Source organism: Medicago sativa, chromosome 7 (genome assembly GCF_051527215.1).
Source record: "Medicago sativa cultivar Bolivia chromosome 7, Bolivia_mono, whole genome shotgun sequence".
Taxonomy (NCBI): domain Eukaryota; kingdom Viridiplantae; phylum Streptophyta; class Magnoliopsida; order Fabales; family Fabaceae; genus Medicago; species Medicago sativa.
This window is the reverse complement of record NC_140755.1, coordinates 30,428,465-30,449,084: the sequence shown is the minus strand read 5'-3', so window position 1 is coordinate 30,449,084 and position 20,620 is coordinate 30,428,465. Positions and strand designations below refer to the sequence as shown.

At 35.7% G+C, this 20,620-nt stretch overlaps 1 protein-coding gene, 1 long non-coding RNA gene and 1 pseudogene across 4 annotated transcripts; 2 read left to right on the top strand and 1 right to left on the bottom strand.

The window, feature by feature from the left end:
• The first annotated feature begins 759 nt into the window (after positions 1 to 759).
• Positions 760 to 2,532, top strand: LOC146905532 (large ribosomal subunit protein eL29z-like). 2 transcript variants are annotated; one of them, XR_015020275.1, is made up of 3 exons: positions 760 to 912; positions 1,011 to 1,701; positions 1,737 to 2,532. XR_015020275.1 is itself a non-coding variant. In XM_085729553.1 (2 exons), the coding sequence occupies exons 1-2, from the start codon at positions 811 to 813 to the stop codon at positions 1,089 to 1,091; spliced, it is 183 nt and encodes a 60-aa protein (XP_085585679.1). In that variant the 5' UTR covers positions 760 to 810; the 3' UTR covers positions 1,092 to 1,305. The 2 variants fall into 2 exon arrangements, 1 of the variants encoding a protein (XP_085585679.1); XM_085729553.1 differs by lacking the exon at positions 1,737 to 2,532 and having other exon boundaries at positions 1,011 to 1,305.
• A 976-nt stretch (positions 2,533 to 3,508) lies between these two features.
• Positions 3,509 to 4,366, bottom strand: LOC146905531 (uncharacterized). Its single transcript, XR_015020278.1, has 3 exons — positions 4,275 to 4,366; positions 4,091 to 4,162; positions 3,509 to 3,965 (listed from the first exon to the last, which is right to left on the bottom strand). It is a non-coding gene; the product is annotated as an uncharacterized LOC146905531 (long non-coding RNA).
• Positions 4,367 to 5,431: 1,065 nt separating this feature from the next.
• Positions 5,432 to 20,462, top strand: LOC146905530 (2-methylene-furan-3-one reductase-like; annotated as a pseudogene). Its single transcript, XR_015020273.1, has 4 exons — positions 5,432 to 5,695; positions 6,843 to 7,166; positions 8,495 to 8,654; positions 20,060 to 20,462. The product of XR_015020273.1 is annotated as a 2-methylene-furan-3-one reductase-like (transcript).
• The last annotated feature ends 158 nt before the right edge of the window (positions 20,463 to 20,620 follow it).

Here is a 20,620-nt window from a genome sequence, read left to right as displayed (position 1 = left end):
TCGAACCTCGATCCCTATATATAACAATACATGTCATTGTCCTCGTGAGTTTAACTCAGTTAGTAGGGACATTGCATAAAATATGCAAGGTTCGAGGTTCGAACTCTGACCACCACAAAAAAAAAAAATACATTTCATTGCCAACGAGGTTATGTTTAGGAGAACACTTTATATATGTTTTTAATCCCTGCAAATATCACACTTTGCTTTTTGCTTATGTATTTTATTTAGTCTTTACAAATAAATCATTTTTCGTTTAATTCTTATTGTTTTTTTTTTTTAGTCCCACGAAGTACGAACTAAAGTGAATATTACAATACTATTTCAATATTAACAAGATTTACAAGGACTCCTCTAAAAAATGATATGGAATGACTAATACATAACACCAAGGACCAAAACTAGTTGAGAGATTAATTTGTTTTTTTTTTTTTTTTTTTTTAATTTGATTGATTTTCAATAGTTTTGTGACCATTTATTATATTTTGATAATTCAAGGACTAAATATAAGAGAGTAGCAACTAAAATGATTATTATTATTATTATTTTGAAAGAATTTTTTTTTTTTGAGGGATTATTTTGAAAGAATATTATTAGTATTATTATTTTATAAAGCAATTAATTGAACATGGAATAATCCTGATCTTTAAAAGTTTTAAACGGCTGAGATGATGTTACTACCATCCAAAGCGAGGGTGTAAGTGCAGAAGAGCCCGTCCCCAACAGATATATATACATACACAGGTCTCTCCGCCGAACAAAACCCTAGAGCCACTGCATCTTCAGAATTAGGTTTGTTGAATTTCAGAGATGGCGAAGTCGAAGAATCACACCGCTCACAACCAGTCTTACAAGGCCCACAAAAATGGCATCAAGAAGCCAAAGAGGCACCGCCACACTTCCACCAAAGGGGTATGTATTCATCATTCTTCTCTGATTTTTCAAACGATTGTTCTATTTTGTAATGAGATTTTAATTAATTGTTTATTTATTGTGATTGATTACTGTAGATGGATCCAAAGTTTTTGAGGAACCAGAGGTACGCACGGAAGCATAACAAGAAAAATGGTGAAATTGCAGAAGAAGAGTAAAGTGTCGATCTCTAATCGGGCTTTTTGTATTTTGAATCTTAGATTTATAATTCATGTTATGTATGGTTTATTTCAATTCTATGTTCGACAGTACTTTGATGGATTAATTAATTAAGAGAAAATGCAGTACTGTTAGCATTTTTGGGTTTTTATTTCTGAATATTAAATATGCTACAGTAATCTTCAATGTTTATGCCTGAATTTAGACCATCAATTCTGCTGTTTATGATGTTGATGCTGAAAGTGAGCTGTGGGATCATATTTTTATTCCACACTCATTTTCGATTGTGTGATTTAATCTGATAATTGTGATTACTTTAGTTTGGCTGAAGTGTAAACTACGGCTTTGTAAGTGTTGTTTGAGGTTGATGGGATGGGGAAGACTTGTGATTCGATTTAGTCCGGCCGAAACATAAATTGTAGGTTTGATTTAGTACTTTGGATTGGTGGAAAAAAATTATGACCAACAATTTATCATTATTATGGTGAAAAATTACCCTCTAAAACTCTTCAGAGTTCTCTTTTAGTACATATTCTGGGTCTTAATTCCTATGGAGAAAAATAATCTCGAAAGAGAGAGACCTAGCTTTCTCCTTCCCTTATTTTTAAGGTGAAACCCTATTCCTTTCTTTTGCTCCTTTTAAGGTGAAACCCTATTCCTTTCTTTTGCTCCTCATTGTGCACAAACTTCCCCTCTCATCCTTGTGTGTGACGGTTGTATGCATATATTTGAGATACATGTTTGATTCTTAGCACAATTTAACATGTTATTAATAAGCATCACAAATAATGAAATAACAGTAGTCTTCATAGTTACCTTTGTAGCAGACTTTTTGAACTGTCAATGGTTTTAGTGTATGTTGTTGTTAAAGTTGGTCAATTTTGAATAATATTAGGGGGTTTGGTAACTGGTTTCAACTAAGACAAAAGAAGTTGGAGGTCCTAGGTTCAAACCCGGACAAAGTAGTAGAATATTATGAACAATTGCAATTCAAAAACAAAAAGAAGCTTTGAATAATATTATGCCTCACATTTGTCGTTCCCGTCTGTCTGCTGTGTATGGGCTCTCACTGTAGGTGTTTTTTTATTTTTTTTTATTGATCTTGGTGACAATTTAAAGCTGAGGTAATACTACAACATGTTGAAGGCATATTTCAGGGATTCTTTGAAAAGCCTATTTGAATGAGCTTATGAAATAAATTATGATGTTTGTAACCTGGTTTTTGCCTTTTTACATTATATAAATACTTTATACAATGTTTTTATGAAGTTTGGCCGTAAGTCTTCCATTATAGAAACCATTTTTATTTATTCTAAATTACTCCCTCCGTCCCTTAATGTAACCCCCCTTTGTATTTTTCACATTTCTTAAGAAAAGTTGTCAGTGTAATTAATGTGTCTGTTTTGTGTATTAATATTACCAAATTGTCCTTTGTTTGTATGTGTATTAAATTTGACTATTCATATTTCAAGACAAGTTAGTAGTATTAATTAGGGGTATGTTTAGAAAAAAAAAATAAATGCATCTAGTAATTTGAAAAGGGGGTTACATTTATGGACAAAAATAAAATCAAATGGGTGGTTACATTAAGGGACGGAGGGAGTACATGTTAAGTCTTAAAGACCGTCATTGCTTTTTCTTTATTTTTTTTAAATCTTAAGAAATTTATAGATTTGATCTACTCAAGACTATCAATTTGACGATTGACGAAATATAATGTAATTGTTAAGAGTTACTCGTGGAGTCTATGCATTTCCACTCATGTTTTGAATTCCACTCATAACAAATTGTTCAACCAAATATTTGCAATGGAAGATATAAATTTTGTTACATTTTAGGATCAATTCAAATATGAGTAATCACCAATAATTCTAACGACTTTTCAACACTAACAACTCCTACTAATGGCATGTACTAAGTGACTAGATAGATTTTTGTTAATGGTCGATAAGTGAAGATAAGATTGTTGTGATGTGTCAATTCAAATGTGAGTAAATACCAATAAATACCGATGACTTTTCAACAATAACAGCTCCTACTCTTGTCAAAAAAAAAAAAAACAATAACAGCTCCTACTAATGGTAAGTAAATGACCAAATAAGATTGTTGTGATGTGTCAATTCAAACGTGAGTTAAAGTCTTTCATTAAATGCACAAACAAATATATGAACAAAAGAATTCGTGTCAAAAGGAAAGAGAAGTGAGTGACTACACCAAACATGTTAAAATAACCAAGTTTTGAGGGAGAAACCATTGGAAGACAATTTTAGCAGTAGAGGATTATATTGGGTATCTCGTCATTACATCTTTAAGAAATAAGGAACAACAGTATGAAGGTGGCCGTTCACGGTAGAAAATATAATTTTAAGAAATGAGTTTCTAAACCTGTAGTAATTGGTAGTAATTGAGATGTCCATTATTTTAAGAAATGGAGAGGATCTCTACTCTATATATCATTGTAGATTTTGGAAAAATGTTATGGTACATGTGTATTTAGTGCAAAACTAAACCAGTGATAAACTAGGCCACTGTCAAAGGCCTTCTCGATAACTACAACTAGGAAAACCAAACTAAGTTAAAAAAAACAACAGTAATAAATATAAGTATCTTTGACAGACACTAAAAATATGAAGAATAAAATATATCAATACAAGTAACATTCGTCGAGTATCCCTTATCAGATTAGTGGCGATCTCCTTCAAACGGTTCCCTTCTTTTATAGGATTATGAATGTGCTCGTCTCTTCCGCCTAAAGATGCGTAATATTTTGGAAGTCCCTAATACAAGCAAATTTCTTCAAAAATTGATACTTTTGTTTGGGAAGATTAGACTGCAACTGGTTCACTTACTGGGATAGAAGCGTTTTCTTTAACCTACATGAAGAGGGCGTGAATTAATGCAGGTGTTACAAAGGACCAGCTCTATGGGTGTAAAATTAGGCCCAGAATAGTTATACTCAATAAGATGTTGAAAGTACATTAAGGATTATCTCACTCACCTTTGCTGATTTAAATAGCTCGTCAAGAACCTCGGACAGAGTCGGATGTGCAAGAACTGCAAATTTTATGTCCTGCATTGTACCACAAAATGGTGAACTTAGCAAATAGACATGATAAGAGAATAAATGACATTCGTGACTATTAATAGTCTAAATCCCAGGCGCATAACTGGGTATAAATTACCTGAATACGTGTTCCTAATGCTATAGCATTAGATGCTTGGATGAGATCTGCTGCATGCAAACCAAAAATATGAACTCCTAGAATCTCTCCATATCAACTGCATGAAAGTGTATACGACAGTTAGGAATGTCAAGCATGAAAGAGCAGAGCAACTAATGCATGCAGATAAAAATGGATAGGAGTGTAGAGCAACTGTCATGACAGAATAATTTTGGTACCACCAAAGTAATTCTTTTAGTACAGAATTCATTACAAACATTTAACACTTTCATAAGCCGCGTCAGAATAGCATTGACAGAGGAAGATATAAAAAGATAACCTTGGCAAGTCCCTCCCCTTCATTTTCTGCTAGGGCTTTCGTGTTAGCTTTAAAACTCGTTTTAGCAACACTAACGTCAAATCCTTCCTTTTCACCGGTGATGTTGCATTGACTAATAAGACATTATCAACGAAAGAATAGCACTATCAACGATTCAGTATACAAAATCAATCTAAATTGGCCACACAAAGTAATGCTCCTTCAAAAAATCATGACAACCAAGTAAAGAAAGAACATTCAAACGGTAGTTGATACCTTAAAAGTAAATTGATCAAAATTGCCGAAATAGACTCAAAACACCAATATTTACTTATGTCAACAATAACATCAGATAATTTTTTAAGTACAACTGATATACTTGCAATCAACATACATTTGAAGCACACTGCAGAAAGGAGGGAAAGGAACAGTCGCATTAAAGATAACATGCAAACTTTACTTAAATTAGCGTGCAATATAGTGAGCAGTAGTGCTGGAACATATTTTAACAATTACATGCACATTCTTGATATAATTGAAGAATTGGCACAGGATCAGTTGCCCTAAGATCCACTATTATTATGAAATATCCTTAACATAAATCCTTAACATAAATCCTTATATTATATATGTATACTCTTTACTAGAATAATATAATAACCGTGATATTTGTTTCTTTCATGTTAATATTCTAGAGTATCGATCTTTAATCTTGTAACTAAATAATTCCAAATGTCTAGTTTTTCAAGTAATTAAGATATTAAAATCTTATTTAATGTAATGTATATTAAGGTACGAAAAATTGGGCTGTTATATTAATGTATATTAAGGTACGAAAAACAGTTGTGATTACCGACAGTCAGCACCTGGCATCTCCCAAAAGTACTTCATATCAAATAATTCTCTTCTTACACTCTTCATTTCCTCGAAAATAGCCACCATGAAAGCTTGGACTTACTCAGAATATGGCCACTCTGCTGATGTTCTAAGGTTTAATCCAAACGTGCCTATTCCTAAAGTGAAGGATGATCAAGTTCTCATCAAAGTTGTTGCTGCTTCTCTTAATCGCATTGATTATAAGAGAATGGAAGGCTTCTTCAAGAACTCTGACTCCCCTTTACCAGTAATACATTTCATTTTCTTTTTTACATATATAATTATAAGTGTCCTTATAAAACTTATACATGTTAGATATAGTTAAAATTTGTTGGTCTTTTTCGTGTAATAGAAAAATTTTGATTAGAGGAGACTACCAAGGACAACCATCCTCATTGAGAATTTACAATAATATTTACTTAAAAACCTACCAATCGCTGAATTTTGGACTCGAGCTCAAGTCACTGCACAATTGGTGTGAGCAGAAGATCTAACCATCTCTATCTAGGGATGCCAAGGGGCGGAGCAAGAACCCCCACCACTCAAATTATCTTCCATCATTGCTGGCTCCCGGTGGATCTCCATCAGCATAAAAAAATAACTAAATTTCTATTATTTTTATAACAAATATAATATTAATACATTATTTTTTTAGAGAATATTAAGACATTATTGTAAATGTTACATGCATCTAAAAGAATAGATAAATACATAAATATTATGTATTTTAGCGAGTTTCTTGGGGATGGGGTTTCCGCATGCAAGGGTATCATCTATACCTTTGCACTACCCTTAAAGGGAGTTTCTCCCCTATCCCTCCCTACAAGGAACATTTCTGGCTTGCAGATTCCCAAATGTGGCCGTCTCCGAGGAGATCCCATTTACAAGTGTAAGTCGACATTCCAAGCACAATTGGTAAATTTTGTAAGTTTAGTTAGTATCACTACATCAATGTTTTAAAAATTGAACTAGACAGTTCAATTGGTTAAACCATAAATTAGAATTGTAACAATTTTTTTAGCAGTTTGACTGTGGTTTCCTTCCGATTCGAGTGCATGAGTTGGATGTTCAATATTTTTTTTGAAAACATTGCAGTTTATTAATATCCATCACACATTGTTGCGATCTTTTCTCATTTTATCAATTTCAAATAATCAATATTTTGATCCATACTTTTTTTCTTTTTGTTGAACTCTACCATGACTCTCAACAATATACTTCCAATCGCATTTCACACGTAGATATTTGTGAAGATATTTAAAAAACTAACATACAAAGTAACATTATGATGTGATTTGATAGAATTTACACTTAGACTGTATAGAGATTAATCTCATTATAAATTAATAATCAACAACTAATCTCTGTTATGTTGTGATGTGGCTCTGATCTAGACTGCTCCAGGGTATGATGTATCTGGAGTTGTGGTTAAGGTAGGGAGCGAAGTGAAGAAGTTTAAGGTTGGGGATGAAGTTTATGGTGATATCAATGTGAAAGCTTTGGAATATCCAAAGGTCATTGGTTCACTCGCAGAGTACACTGCTGCAGAAGAGATATCATTGGCTCCCAAGCCTAAAAATTTGACCTTTGCTGAGGCTGCTAGTCTCCCTTTGACAATTGAGACTGCTTATGAAGGCCTTGAACGAAACGGCTTCTCTGCTGGTAAATCCATACTTGTGCTTGGTGGTGCTGGTGGAGTTGGAACCCTTGTTATTCAGGTATCTATTAATCACTTTCTATCTAAATGTGTTTGTTTTGTTGTGGCTGAAGCACTAAAATACCTCATCTAATCAACATAGTTTAAAATGGGTTTGTTTTGATACTCCACAAATGGTGAAGAATCGTGTCCGACACGTATCCGATACTGATACGTCCCGATACGCGTATCTGAGAAGTATCGGCCAACTAATATTTACTTTTTTGAAGAAAAAAAATGACTAATATGTGTCAGATACGGCTAACTTATACTCCGACACCGATACTTTGTCTTACATATTTCCATTAAAAAAAAGAATAAGAAATAAAAATACATTAAGACCAACAGCGTATCAAAAACATATTGTCTCCTCTAACCTCAAAAAAATATGGTTTCCCATTACCACTGAGCGATAGTTATTCCTTCTTCTAACCATTACCACGGATTAACTCAATCTCAACATCGGCATCATCGGCTGCTTCTTCCATCAACACTGCCGATGAGTAATAATTTGTTTCTCTTCTTTCTAATGCTATGTTTGCTCTGTTCTTCTCCCTTTCATATCTTCTTCTCCTCTTCTGTTCTTCTCTCTAATTGGGAAAAAATTGTTTGTTTTTAAATCATTTGTTTTCAATCTCAATAGTGTTAACTATTAAGTAGTCAACATTAGGGGATTGCGGTTAGCACCTCACTACTGCTTGTTTTTTGTGATTGCGGCTGTTGTTCAGTCGTGGTTGCATTGTAAACCTTGACATAGGGGAGAATCGGAAACAAATGTGATCGATGCGGCTTCAACCATGGCCACGTTGCAGTCACGTAGACCCCAATGTTGGCTCCCAGATCTCGTAGTTGCAGACCTTTACGAAAACCTTGATCGTAACACATGTGATGCATGTCTACACTATAGATTCAAATCCAGAAATCCTTACCAATTTTATTCCATAATGACTGCTGCTTGTGTTACCTGATTGTTGTCGCGTAACAGTCGCATTGCGATCCTTGACATTGTGGATAATCACAATCAAATGTGACAATATAGGAAATCCTTAATGTCATGGCACAGATCATATTCGCCGACCTTTTCCTTGAAATCTTGATTGTAACAACGCCGACCTTTTCCTTGAAATCTTGATTGTAACAACAGCTATACCTGTTTCCTTGTGTAGATTTAAAATCTGAAAATCTTTATCAATTGCGTTGCATACATATATATAATAGAATCATGTACTATCAAAAAACTATGCTAATTTCTCATTCATTTTCTGCTCTAAATTTATTACAATTTGTTTTTTTTTTTTTCTAATAGGAATTACAATTTGTTTATAATAATGCCTTTTTGGACGTGCATAGCTTGCCAAGTATGTTTATGGCGCTTCCAAGGTAGCAGCTACATCTAGCACCAAGAAACTAGAATTCTTGAGCAACTTAGGAGCTCATTTACCTATTGATTACACAAAGGAGAATTTTGAAGACCTTCCGGAGAAGTTTGATGTGGTTTTTGATACAGTAGGTAAGATTTGAATTGAACCTCTATATACATATATATGAGAAATGATAAAAAAAATGGCAACCCGATGCACTAAAACTCCCGCATAGGCATCTTGGAATAATTTAATCAAGTACTTAGTGGAGATATTGAAAAGATTGTGACTATTTAGTTTTAACTCCACTAGTCATTGTATTGATTGTGTTGATTAATCTTCCTTATTAATTAGGGGTTAACTAGGAGACTCCTACTACCTATATAAATGTACATTCTCACCACATAATATGATATAATAAACATATTTTCAGTTCTAATATGGTATCTAGAGCTTCTTGATCCAGAGCCATGTCTTCTGCTACGCCTTCTCCAACTCCCTCTGATGCGCAACGCGTAACTGCTGCAGCATCCAAAACCTTCAAACAAGTAGTTTCTGTTAAGCTTGATGATACAAATTACCTTCAATGGAAGCAACAAGTCGAAGGTGTTCTTCGCGGAACGAAGATGGTGAAATTTGTGATTTCACCTGAGATTCCATCGATTTATCTCACAGATGCAGCACGCGAAGCAGGAACGGAGAATCCTGCTTACACTGAATGGGAAGAACAAGATTCATTGCTATGCACCTGGATTCTTTCAACGATTTCGCCTTCGCTGCTTTCGCGATTCGTTCTCCTTCGCCACTCGTGGCAGGTTTGAGATGAGATTTATAGTTACTGCTTCTCGCAGATGAAGACGCATTCGCGTCAACTTCGATCTGAGCTTAGATCCATTACGAAAGGTTCACGCACTATCGCTGAATTCACTGCTCGAATTCGCACAATTTCATAGTCTTTTGCTTCAATTGGAGATCTAGTCTCTCACAGGGACCTAATTGAAGTTGTTCTTGAAACACTTCCTAAAGAGTTTGACCCTATTGTTGCTAGTGTGAATGCGAAATCTGAGGTTGTTTCTTTATATGAACTTGAATCTCAGCTTCTCACACAAGAATCCAGAAATGAGAAGTTCAAGAAAGCTGCTATCACTGAACCTGTTTCAGTTAATCTCACTGAAACTGCAAATTCAGAATCCCAATCTATGGTCCCAATTCTCAAAACCACAATTATACTGATGACACTGGAAACAATCAGTTTCCTAACTCTAACCCTATTTTTGGAGGAAGAAATGGCTAGTTCAGAGGACGTGGTGGCCGTTTTGGTGGTAGATTTAGAGGACGAGGTGGCCGTTTTGGTGGAAGATCCAATGTTCAGTGCCAAATATATTCAAAAACTGGTCATGATGCAAGCTATTGTCACTACCGTTTCTCTACCCCACAGTATGATTACTACAGTCCCTATGGCTCACCAGGAGGCTATGGTGCACCTCCAAATGTATGGATGCAGAACATGTCACGTTCTCAGCATTCTGGACAGTTTCTTAGGCCTCTTACACAGTCTCAGGCTGGGAATCAGAGAGGTCAAGCTCCCCAGGCCTTCTTAACTGGCTCAGATCCACACAATTCATTCAACAATGTCTGGTACCCTGACTCAGGTGCTACTCATCATGTCACCCCTGATGCATCCAACCTCATGGATTCCATGTCTCTTTCAAGTTCTGATCAGGTCCATATTGGAAATGGACAAGGTTTGGCTATTACCTCTGTTGGTTCCTTACAATTTACTTCTCCTTTACATCCTCAAACCTCTATTGTCAATAACGGTCAAACACATGGCGATCGCGGCGCGGAGCGGCTGAAAACAGCCTAGCGCGTCAGAACGTGACCGAGTCGCGTGTTAGGCAAAAGCGGAACAAAACCGGGTTTCGCGGCCGCTTTTCATGGAGCAACGTGGCCAAAACGCGGCCAAAATGCGGGTCAACGCGGGTCAACAAAAAAATCTCATCAGAAACCACAAAATCTCATCTCTGTTCTCTGTTAATCATCCTTCTTTTTACAGTCAAAATGAAGAAGGGGAAGAAGTGAAAGATTGATTAGAGATCTAGGAATTAATATGATCAAGATGAAGATGATCTCATCCGTTCTCTGCTCTCTCTTCATTGTCCTTTTTCTACAGTCAAAGTTAGATCTGTCAAAAAGTGTGGCGGCTGGGAGAGAGAAAGACAGTAGGGGAACTAGGGTTAGTGTATTGTATTCTTGATTGGATTGGGTCATTGGGCCGGCCCAATGACATTAGCTTACAAATTTTAAATAAGTAAATAACAATGGTAAATAGCAATGGTATTAATACTAAATGTGAACGCAAACTAAAATTTTCATTTATATTAATAAATTAATAAATACATTTGTTAAAAAATAATAATAAATATATGCTTCATTTATATTAATATTAATTATTAAATACATTTTATAATAGTATTTAATACTAAAAAATTAATCATCTTTAATTTCTCATCTATATTAATACTAAATATATTTTTTTTCATACTTTTTTAGTCCTTAATTAATAATATTTAGTTTTAGTGTCCGCGTCATGTAATAGCGCCCGCGTCGCGCACGCTTACCGCGCCACGTCAATTTTTGAGGTGGCCACGCCGCGTCGCGTTTCCGCTTTGACAACTATGCCTCAAACTACTTTAAAACTGAATAATCTCCTTCTTCCTCTATAACCAAAAATCTTGTTAGTGTGAGTCAGTTTGCTAAAGATAACAATGTTTACTTTGAGTTTCATCCTAATCACTGTTTTGTCAAATCTCAGGATTCTTCTAAGGTGCTTTTAAGTGGTATTCTAGGACAAGATGGTCTCTATCAGTTTGAGCACACCAACTCATTCAAGACCACTGCTCATGTCTTTCAAAATTCTAGTGTCAACACTGTTTGCAATAAAGTTCCAGTTTGCAATAAAGTTCCAGCACAAACTGATAACTCTGCCTGTTTTCATTTAGGTCCCTCAGCTGGTTTCAATTTCAATAATTTTCAATGTAATAATGTTGAACATTTACCTAGTAGTTCAACATCTAGTTCTACTCGGTCTTTTCCTTCCATGTATGGTATCTGGCATAGTAGACTTGGACATCCTCATCATGAGGTGCTCCAAAGTATTATCAAACTTTGTAACATAAAATTACCAAATAAAAGCTTGTCATATTTTTGTACTGCTTGTTGTCTTGGTAAGGTTCATAGACTGCCATCATTTGCATCGCAAATGACACATACTAAACCTCTTGAACTAATTTTATGTGATCTTTGGGGACCTGCACCAGTTGAATCCTCTTGTGGATATACCTATTTTCTTACTTGTGTGGATGGTTATTCTAGATACACATGGATATATCCTTTGAAACTCAAATCTCACACACTTTCTACATTTCAGAATTTTAAAACCACGATTGAATTGCAGTTAAATCACAAAATTATTTCGGTCCAAACTGATGGAGGTGGTGAGTTTTTACCTTTCACAAAATATCTTAATAGCCTTGGCATCACTCACAGATTCACTTGTCCACACACTCACCATCAAAATGGCTCAGTTGAAAGGAAACATAGACATATTGTTGAAACTGGTCTCACTCTTTTATCTCATGCACAAATGCCATTAAAGTTTTGGGACCATGCCTTTTTAACTGCAACTTACCTTATCAACAGGTTACCTACACCAGTTTTAGCAAATAAATCACCCTGTTTCTTACTTCACCTTCAATTTCCAGACTATAAAGTCCTTAAAAGCTTTGGTTGTGCATGTTTTCCCTTTTTGAGACCCTATAACTCTCATAAGTTTGATTTTCATTCAAAGGAGTGTGTTTTCTTGGGATATTCCAACAGTCACAAAGGATATAATTGTTTAGATGCTTCAGGTAGAATTTTTATATCCAAAGATGTTGTGTTCAATGAGGTAAAATTCCCTTATCTTGACTTGTTTCCATCTCAGAAAGTGTGTTCTGTTTTACCAGATGGTCCCACTTTATCCACTTTTCTTCCCACTCCTGTGTCAACAACCTTTACTGTTAACTCACCTACTCCTCAAACTTCTCATTCTGAGTCTGTTCCTACTACTCCCATATCAAACAACCCCCATACTCCATCTATTAGTTCTCAACACTCTGAGTCCTCACACAGAAATAATGTTGTCCGAAATCCCACACCCATCACCATTCTATCTCCCTCTCCATCTCAAAATTCCTCACCTGAGTCATCTGCTAGTGTTACTAGCTCTCAATCTACAAATTATGAGTCTCCTCCTCCTGTTCCTCATAGAATTCATCCTCAAAACTGTCACTCAATGAGAACCAGAGGTAAACATGAAATTGTGCAGCCTAGAATTAACCCTACACTCCTTTTGACTCATGTTGAGCCCACTACTTATAAAACTGCTCTTCAGGATCCTAAGTGGCATTTAGCAATGCAAGAAGAATATAATGCTTTACTTCATAATCAGACATGGTCTCTAGTACCTCTTCCTGCAAACAGACTGGCCATTGGATGTAAATGGGTATTCAGGGTAAAAGAAAATCCATATGGCACTGTAAACAAGTACAAGACACGTTTAGTGGCTAAGGGATTTCATCAACAAGCAGGTTTTGACTACAATGAGACATTTTCCCCTGTAGTCAAACCTGTTACAGTGAGGACAGTTCTGACACTTGCAGTTACTTATAACTGGACTCTTCATCAGTTGGATGTGAACAATGCCTTCCTAAATGGGATGCTAACTGAAGAAGTTTACATGGTGCAGCCTCCTGGCTTTGAATCTTCTGACAAGAGCCTTGTATGCAAACTACACAAGGCTCTCTATGGGTTAAAACAGGCTCCAAGAGCATGGTTTGAGAGATTGAAATCATCTTTATTTAGCTTTGGGTTCAAGTCAAGCAGGTGTGATCCTTCTTTGTTTACTGTGCACACTCAAACTCACTGCATTTTTATATTGGTTTATGTTGATGATATTATCATCACTGGAAACTCAAAACTGGCTATTAAAAATCTAGTTCATCAGCTCAATTCTGAGTTCTCCCTTAAAGATTTGGGCATACTAGATTATTTTCTTGGCATAGAGGTGCATCACTCACCATCTGGCTCTTTGCTTCTCTCTCAAACCAAATATATCAAGGACCTTCTTCAAAAAGCTAACATGATTAATGCTAATAGCATGCCCTCACCGATGGCATCTAGCACAAAACTGTCTAAATTTGGTTCAAGTATAGTCTCGGATCCTACATTTTTTAGGTCAGTTGTTGGTGCATTGCAGTATGCAACCATAACAAGACCTGAAATATCCTACTCTGTAAACAAAGTTTGCCAGTTCTTATCAAATCCCCTTGAAGATCACTGGAAGACAGTCAAGAGGATACTTAGATATCTGCAGGGTATTTTACACCATGGGTTAATGCTTACACCTGCCAGCTCTACTAAACCTATAGCAATCAATGACTTTTCTGATGTTGATTGGGCTTCAGATCCTGATGACAGAAGAAGCACATCTGGAGCCTGCATATTTTTGGGGCCCAATCTAGTTTCCTGGTGGGCAAGGAAACAGACCCTTGTAGCTAGATCTAGTGCAGAGGCTGAATATAGAAGCCTTGCACAAGCTTCTGCGGAGATTATTTGGATCCAGTCTTTTCTCATGGAATTGCAAATTAAGAGTAAAATTCCTCATATCTATTGTGACAATCTCAGTGCAGTTTCTCTTGCTCACAACCCAGTCCTGCACTCAAGAACCAAGCACATGGAATTAGATATTTTCTTTGTGAGAGAAAAGGTTATAAGGAAGGAACTGAATGTCTCGCATGTGCCTGCTCAAGACCAGTGGGCAGATGTCTTTGACTAAGCCTCTGTCCACTGCCAGATTCCTTTATCTTAGAGACAAACTGAGGGTTTGTGACACCCTCGGTTTGAAGGGGGACTGTTGGAATAATTAATCAAGTACTTAGTGGAGATATTGAAAAGATTGTGACTATTTAGTTTTAACTCCACTAGTCATTGTATTGATTGTGTTGATTAATCTTCCTTATTAATTAGGGGTTAACTAGGAGACTCCTACTACCTATATAAATGTACATTCTCACCACATAATATGATATAATAAACATATTTTCAGTTCTAATAAGGCAAAGTCCATAAAGTGGTCCATCATTTAGTGTATGTTAAAAAAGGGGTCCACGTATATGAGAAATGATATTGACATAAATTCAACAGCAAATATCAACAATAATTTAGATGATTAAGACAATTTAAATATATTGTTAATTACTTTTGGTGGTGTCCTGACAAGTGTTAGGTGAGTTAAAAGTCTCACATTACTGAAAAAGTGAAGGTTGAACATATACGTGAGATACCTCGTAAACTCCATGCCCTAAGGTTTTGGGTTAGGATATGGTGTCCAACTCACTTGAGTGCTTGCTCTTGGTCCAATGTAGATGATCATCTGGGTAGCCGTCATGATCCAACAATGGTATCAAAGTCTGGTTCGACGAAGGGTTCAACCGACTCCTTGTATTGAAAGTTTTCTGACCAATGGTGTTCAGGCGGCGTGTGCCTTTGAAGGAGATCCAATTGTGGTGCTAGTAAGTGTACATGGATGAAAAATCTTCCTCTTGAGGGGGAGCATAATCAGATGAACTGAATGACTCGCTTGAGGGGGGAGGGGTGATTGTGGTGACAAGTGTGAGGTGGGTTAGAAGTCTCATTTTACTTTGAAAAGTGAAGGTTGAACAACATATAAGTGAGACAATCCATAATTTCAATTCCTTAAGATTTTGGGTTAGGATGTGGTGTCCGACTCACTTGTGTGGTTGCTCTTTTCTTAATGTATATGATCCTTTGTTCTCTTTCCATGACCCAATAAGTGGATCATTAGAAAATATACCAAGGCGTTGAAGTAAAACTAATGATCACAAAATGAATTTGATACAAAAAGAGTTTGGATGATCCTAATTGCTTATGAACTATCAAATGAAGGATTTAAGGGGTATAGAATATGACACAAAGAAGTTATACTGGTTCATCCTAATTGGGCTGATCTAGTTCCCACTAACTGTGAAATTTTCCAAATGGTGCATGAGATACCCTCTCAGATTGTGCACTTTTTCTCTTCTTTTCAGGCCTTCCTAACCTTACAAATATTGGATTGTGTCTTCAGACTCTAGCTATCACACAATTAACCTTTTATACCCTTAAGAGGATTAATGATTTTTTACAACTGATTACCTAATTGTTTTGTGATCTTGATCTTTACTAATGACAAATTTGATCTCACAATGACCTTTCTCTCTTTCTCTACAAGTTCAATCTGATCGCACAAAGGTGAATATGAATTTGTTATATCTAAGTTCAATCTGATCACACTAAGGTGAATCCGAACTTTTCAAATACACTATAGTAGATATTCCAAAGATATAATGGAGGATTGAGTGTAATTGTGATTTCAAACTAATGTTTTAGAAGTGAATCTCAAGTTGAAAGATGAATATGATCTCTTTCAATAAATCTGTGCTTTTCGGCTTCTGTTTTTTCAGATCAAGTGATTTTGATGAGAGTTTGTGTTGTTGAGAGGTGTATTCTCATTTGAATGATGATACCTTTTTATAGATTTAATATTGATGAGCAAGAAATGAATTAACCGTTATTTTGACCTTTTATGTTTTGGCTTGTTGACCAGCAAAATTTGAAACCAGCCGTTGTGCTTTGCTTCTCAACTTATGATCTTTACTTCTGATCTTCTTGTTCACCTTTAGTTATATTTTTGTCGTCATTCCTTTTGGTATCTTCTGAATTTCTCATATGAAATCAAATCTAATCTGCTTCTGATATAAGGATTTTCAACCTCTTATCAAGACCAAGACCATAATTTGATAGTTTCTACAATGTTATCCAATACAAGCTCTTTATTCTGAAGAATAATGGAGTTTTGAGCTTTTCAAATAGCCCGAATACAAGTCATCCAAACTGCGTGCAACACTTTGCAATGTACCTTTTGAGGAAACCGTAAACAACCAAAAGATTGGGCATTTTCCAACACACTATTTGGTATTGCACTATTAACATCAAACCAAACCAACACTAAATTCTAAATATTACCATGTGTGAAAACTAAATATTATATTTCAGAGATAAAATATGTACAACAACTAATAGGTTTATATAAGCTATTCTAACCTAATGGGCCTGACTAATTATTAATAGGCCAATTACAAATTACTAATAATAATAGTAAAACTTCACTATTTACAACCCCCCCCCCCCCAAGCTGGTGAATGAATATCTATCATTCCCAGCTTGGAAATAATTCTTTCAAAGTTTTTGTTGTTCAGTCCCTTAGTTAGAAGATCTGCAAAATTGCTTTGGGAAGAGATATATGGAGTGAAAATTAGACCACTATCTAATTTTTCTTTGATGAAGTGTCGGTTAACTTCAGTATGTTTGGTTTTATCATGTTGCACTGGATTATGGGCTATGTTAATAACAAATTTATTATCACAATAAAGTCTCATTGGTTCATCACTCTTTATCTTCAAGTCCTCGAGGATGCTTTTCAGCCATAGTAATTCACATATCCTCTGTGCCATTGCCCTGAACTCTGCTTCAGCACTAGATCTGGATACCACACTTTGTTTTTTACTTCTCCAAGTCACAAGATTCCCACCCAGGAAAGTGCAATATCCAGTAGTCGATCTCCTATCTACAATTGATCCTGAGTAGTCCGCATCAGTGTATGCTTCAAGTCTCACACTTCCATTCCCTTCGAACAAAATTCCTCCACCTGGGGTTCCTTTCAAATATTGCACAATTCGAAGTGCGGCTTGTAAATGAATCTCTTTTGGTTGGTGCATGAATTGGCTGACTAAACTTACAACAAAAGCAACATCAGGTCTAGTATGTGATAGGTGTATAAGCTTGCCGACTAACCTTTGATACATTTCTTTATCAACTGCAACATCTTCTTCTGCATTCCCCAACTTCACATTTGGATCAATTGGTGTACTTGCAGGTTTGTATGTTGTCTTGTCAGTCTCTTGAAGAAGATCGGTAATGTATTTCTGTTGAGATATATGGAGTGCAAATTAGACCACTGTCTAATTTTTCTTTGATGAAGTGTCGGTCAACTTCAATATGTTTGGTTCTATCATTAGCTTTAGGAATGCAAATTAGACTCTTGGAAATGAGTAGATTCATGAATGGTCTTTCTTCGTGTATAAATCCTTATATTTTTCCCATATCTTACATTAGCTTCAACATTTACATGATTTTCAGAATCAACTTCCGTCTCAACATTGTCACCTCCAGTTTCAACCTCAATTTCTGGCCCAAAAGTAAGGTCAGGAAGTAGAAGAGACTCAACTTCCTTACTTATATTCTCCCCCTGAAGATGAGTTTGACCAAAAAAACTTTCTTGTTCATGGAAGGTGACATCTCGAGAAACAAAGTACTTACGAGATGGAGGATGATAACATTTGTAACCCATTTGAGTGGAGGAATACCCTATAAAGGCACACTTTAAGATTCTAGGATCAAGTTTACTTCTACCATCACTATGGATACGTGCACTCAAATATTCTAGGAGTGAGATTATTGGAGGTGGGCATATAAGGATAGAACAACGATAAAACTTCTATAGGAGTTTTGGAGTCAAGGACACTAGAAGGAAAACGATTTATGAGATAAGATGCAGTTAAAACCGCCTCCCTCCAAAATTTCTTAGGAACCTTATTAATAAATAACATAGCTCGAGTTTGATCTAACAAATGCCCCGTTTTTCTCTCATCAACCCCATTTTGTTGGGGGGGGGGGGGGGTGGTTTAACACAAGAAAATTCGTGGATAATACCTTCTTTTTAACAAAAAGAATTAAACTCATGATTAAAGTAATCTTTGGCATTATCAGACCTGACTCTCTTAATACTTACTCCAAACTAAGTTTTAACCATTGTGAAGAAATGTAGAAACACAAAGGTAACTTCAGACTTTTGTTTTATTAAATAGACCCAAGTAACTCGACTACAATCATCATTGAATGTTATAAACCATCGACTACCTGATATATTTGCAGCATTTGAGGGACCCCACACATTAGTATGAATTAAATAAAATGGAGAAGTACTAATTTTATTAGTGACAGGAAAAGAGACATGTTTGTGCTTAGCAAGTTCACACACCTCACAACAAAGACTCTCAACATATAAATTTTTTAAAAGTGAAGGAATTAATTGTTTCAGGACTCTAAATGAAGGATGACCAAGACGACAATGCTACAAAAAGACTTTCTCCTTGTTGGTCTTAATTGATTCAGAAAAAAAAAAAAGAATTGTTGGAGGAAATGTTGAGGAGCTGATGAGATTCTGGTTATCAAAATAATAAATACCATTCCATTCTCTAGCATTTCAAATCGTCTTCCCCGAATCCTTGTCCTGAAAAACACAAGCATTGTCACAAAAAACAACATTACATGAAAGGTATTTTGTGAGTTTCTGTATGGAAATTAGGCTAGTGGATAATTTGGGAATATGAAGGACATTTTGTAGGATTATAGTTGGGCTTATCTGGACATTTCCTTGACCCGCTACGGTTATAAGGGAACCATCTGCTGTGGATATTTTCTTGTTGCTAGGACATGGTGAATAAGTGGAAAAGTGTGTGGGTAAAGGTGTCATGTGGTCAATGGCTCCATAATCTAGTATCCAATATTAGTTAGATGGTTCATCTGAAGCATTAAATCCAACAGAAAATTGAGACTTATCAAGTGGAAGTGGAGAAAGAGATGTACCTTTGTATGCCAGCGATGTACATGTTGGTTTATCCAATTCCTTAGGAAATGATCTCACCTTTTTTATTTCATCTTGAGTAAAGGGTTGAATCAATTCTCCTTTTGACATATTGAATGATGTCTTACAAAAGAACAAATAGCTAAGGAACAACGATAAAGATCTTTCAATGTGTGTGGCAAACAGTGAACGATGAACAGTGCCGCGGTGAACAGTGATTTTTGATGAACAATATTTTCAGGATCTCAAAGAGCCCGCAATGAAAAAGAAAAAATAACAGCAAAGACGGTGGCTAGGGTTTATGCGGAAGCAACGCCCCCTAAGATCGGGAGCTCTGATGCCATGTGAAATCTGAATATTATATTTCAGAGATAAAATATGTACAATCACTAATGTGTTTATATAGGCTATTCTAACCTAATGGGCCTGACTAATGACTAATAGGCCAATTACAAATTACTAATAATAATAGTAAAATTTCACTATTTACAGCACCATGAAATCCACACTTTAATAAATTGTGCCTTCTTATTATATTCATTAACCATTTAGTAAATGTAATCAATCATGTATTTGATCAACAATAACCATCGAAATTGTTGTCATATTTTATGTAAAAATTACAAAACTCTCTCACCCCCTTCTTTATACATTCTACCTTTTTTAGAGTTTTAGGAGGTGGAGTAGGAAACATTTATGTTGTTATAAAATACTAAAACTTGTTTTTCCTTAAAATTTATAAAACAGGGGGAACTGAGACTGAGAAGGCATTTAAGGCTAAGAAAGAAGATGGCAAAGTTGTGACAATTGCACTACCAAGACTTCCACCAGCAATATTTTTCATTCTCTCCTCCAAATGGGGCTATCTTAGAGAAACTAAATCCATACTTGGAGAGTGGAAAGGTGAAGCCAGTGCTTGACCCCAAGAGTCCATTTCCATTTTCTCAATCTGTTGAAGCATTTTCCTATCTAGAAACCGGTAGAGCTACTGGAAAAGTAGTTATCTATCCCATACCATGATATTCAACTTAGTTATGTAACACAACATCCCAATAATACAAGCTTTGTAATTGAATGTGTGTGTTTGTTTTTGTGATTGTCCCCGCCTGATATGAAGTCTTTCGTCTTGAGAGATAAGTTTAGAACTTAACTTCTGTTTTGATGCATTGGTTACCATAATTGTTACATGACGGTTGCATCCATTTTTTTTATCCTAGCGAGTAGAATTAACCAACGTGACTTGACAAAAAAAGATCAAAAAGAATTAACCAAGATGATCAACTTAACTTTAGCATGAATCCAACATAT

What these genes read in the sequence shown, in the direction of transcription:
- LOC146905532 (XM_085729553.1), top strand. Translation starts at nt 811, where the DNA reads ATGGCGAAGTCGAAGAATCACACCGCTCACAACCAGTCTTACAAGGCC. An exon ending in GCCACACTTCCACCAAAGGG is followed by an intron (nt 913 to 1,010) that starts GTATGTATTCAT and finishes TGATTACTGTAG; the next exon opens with ATGGATCCAAAGTTTTTGAG.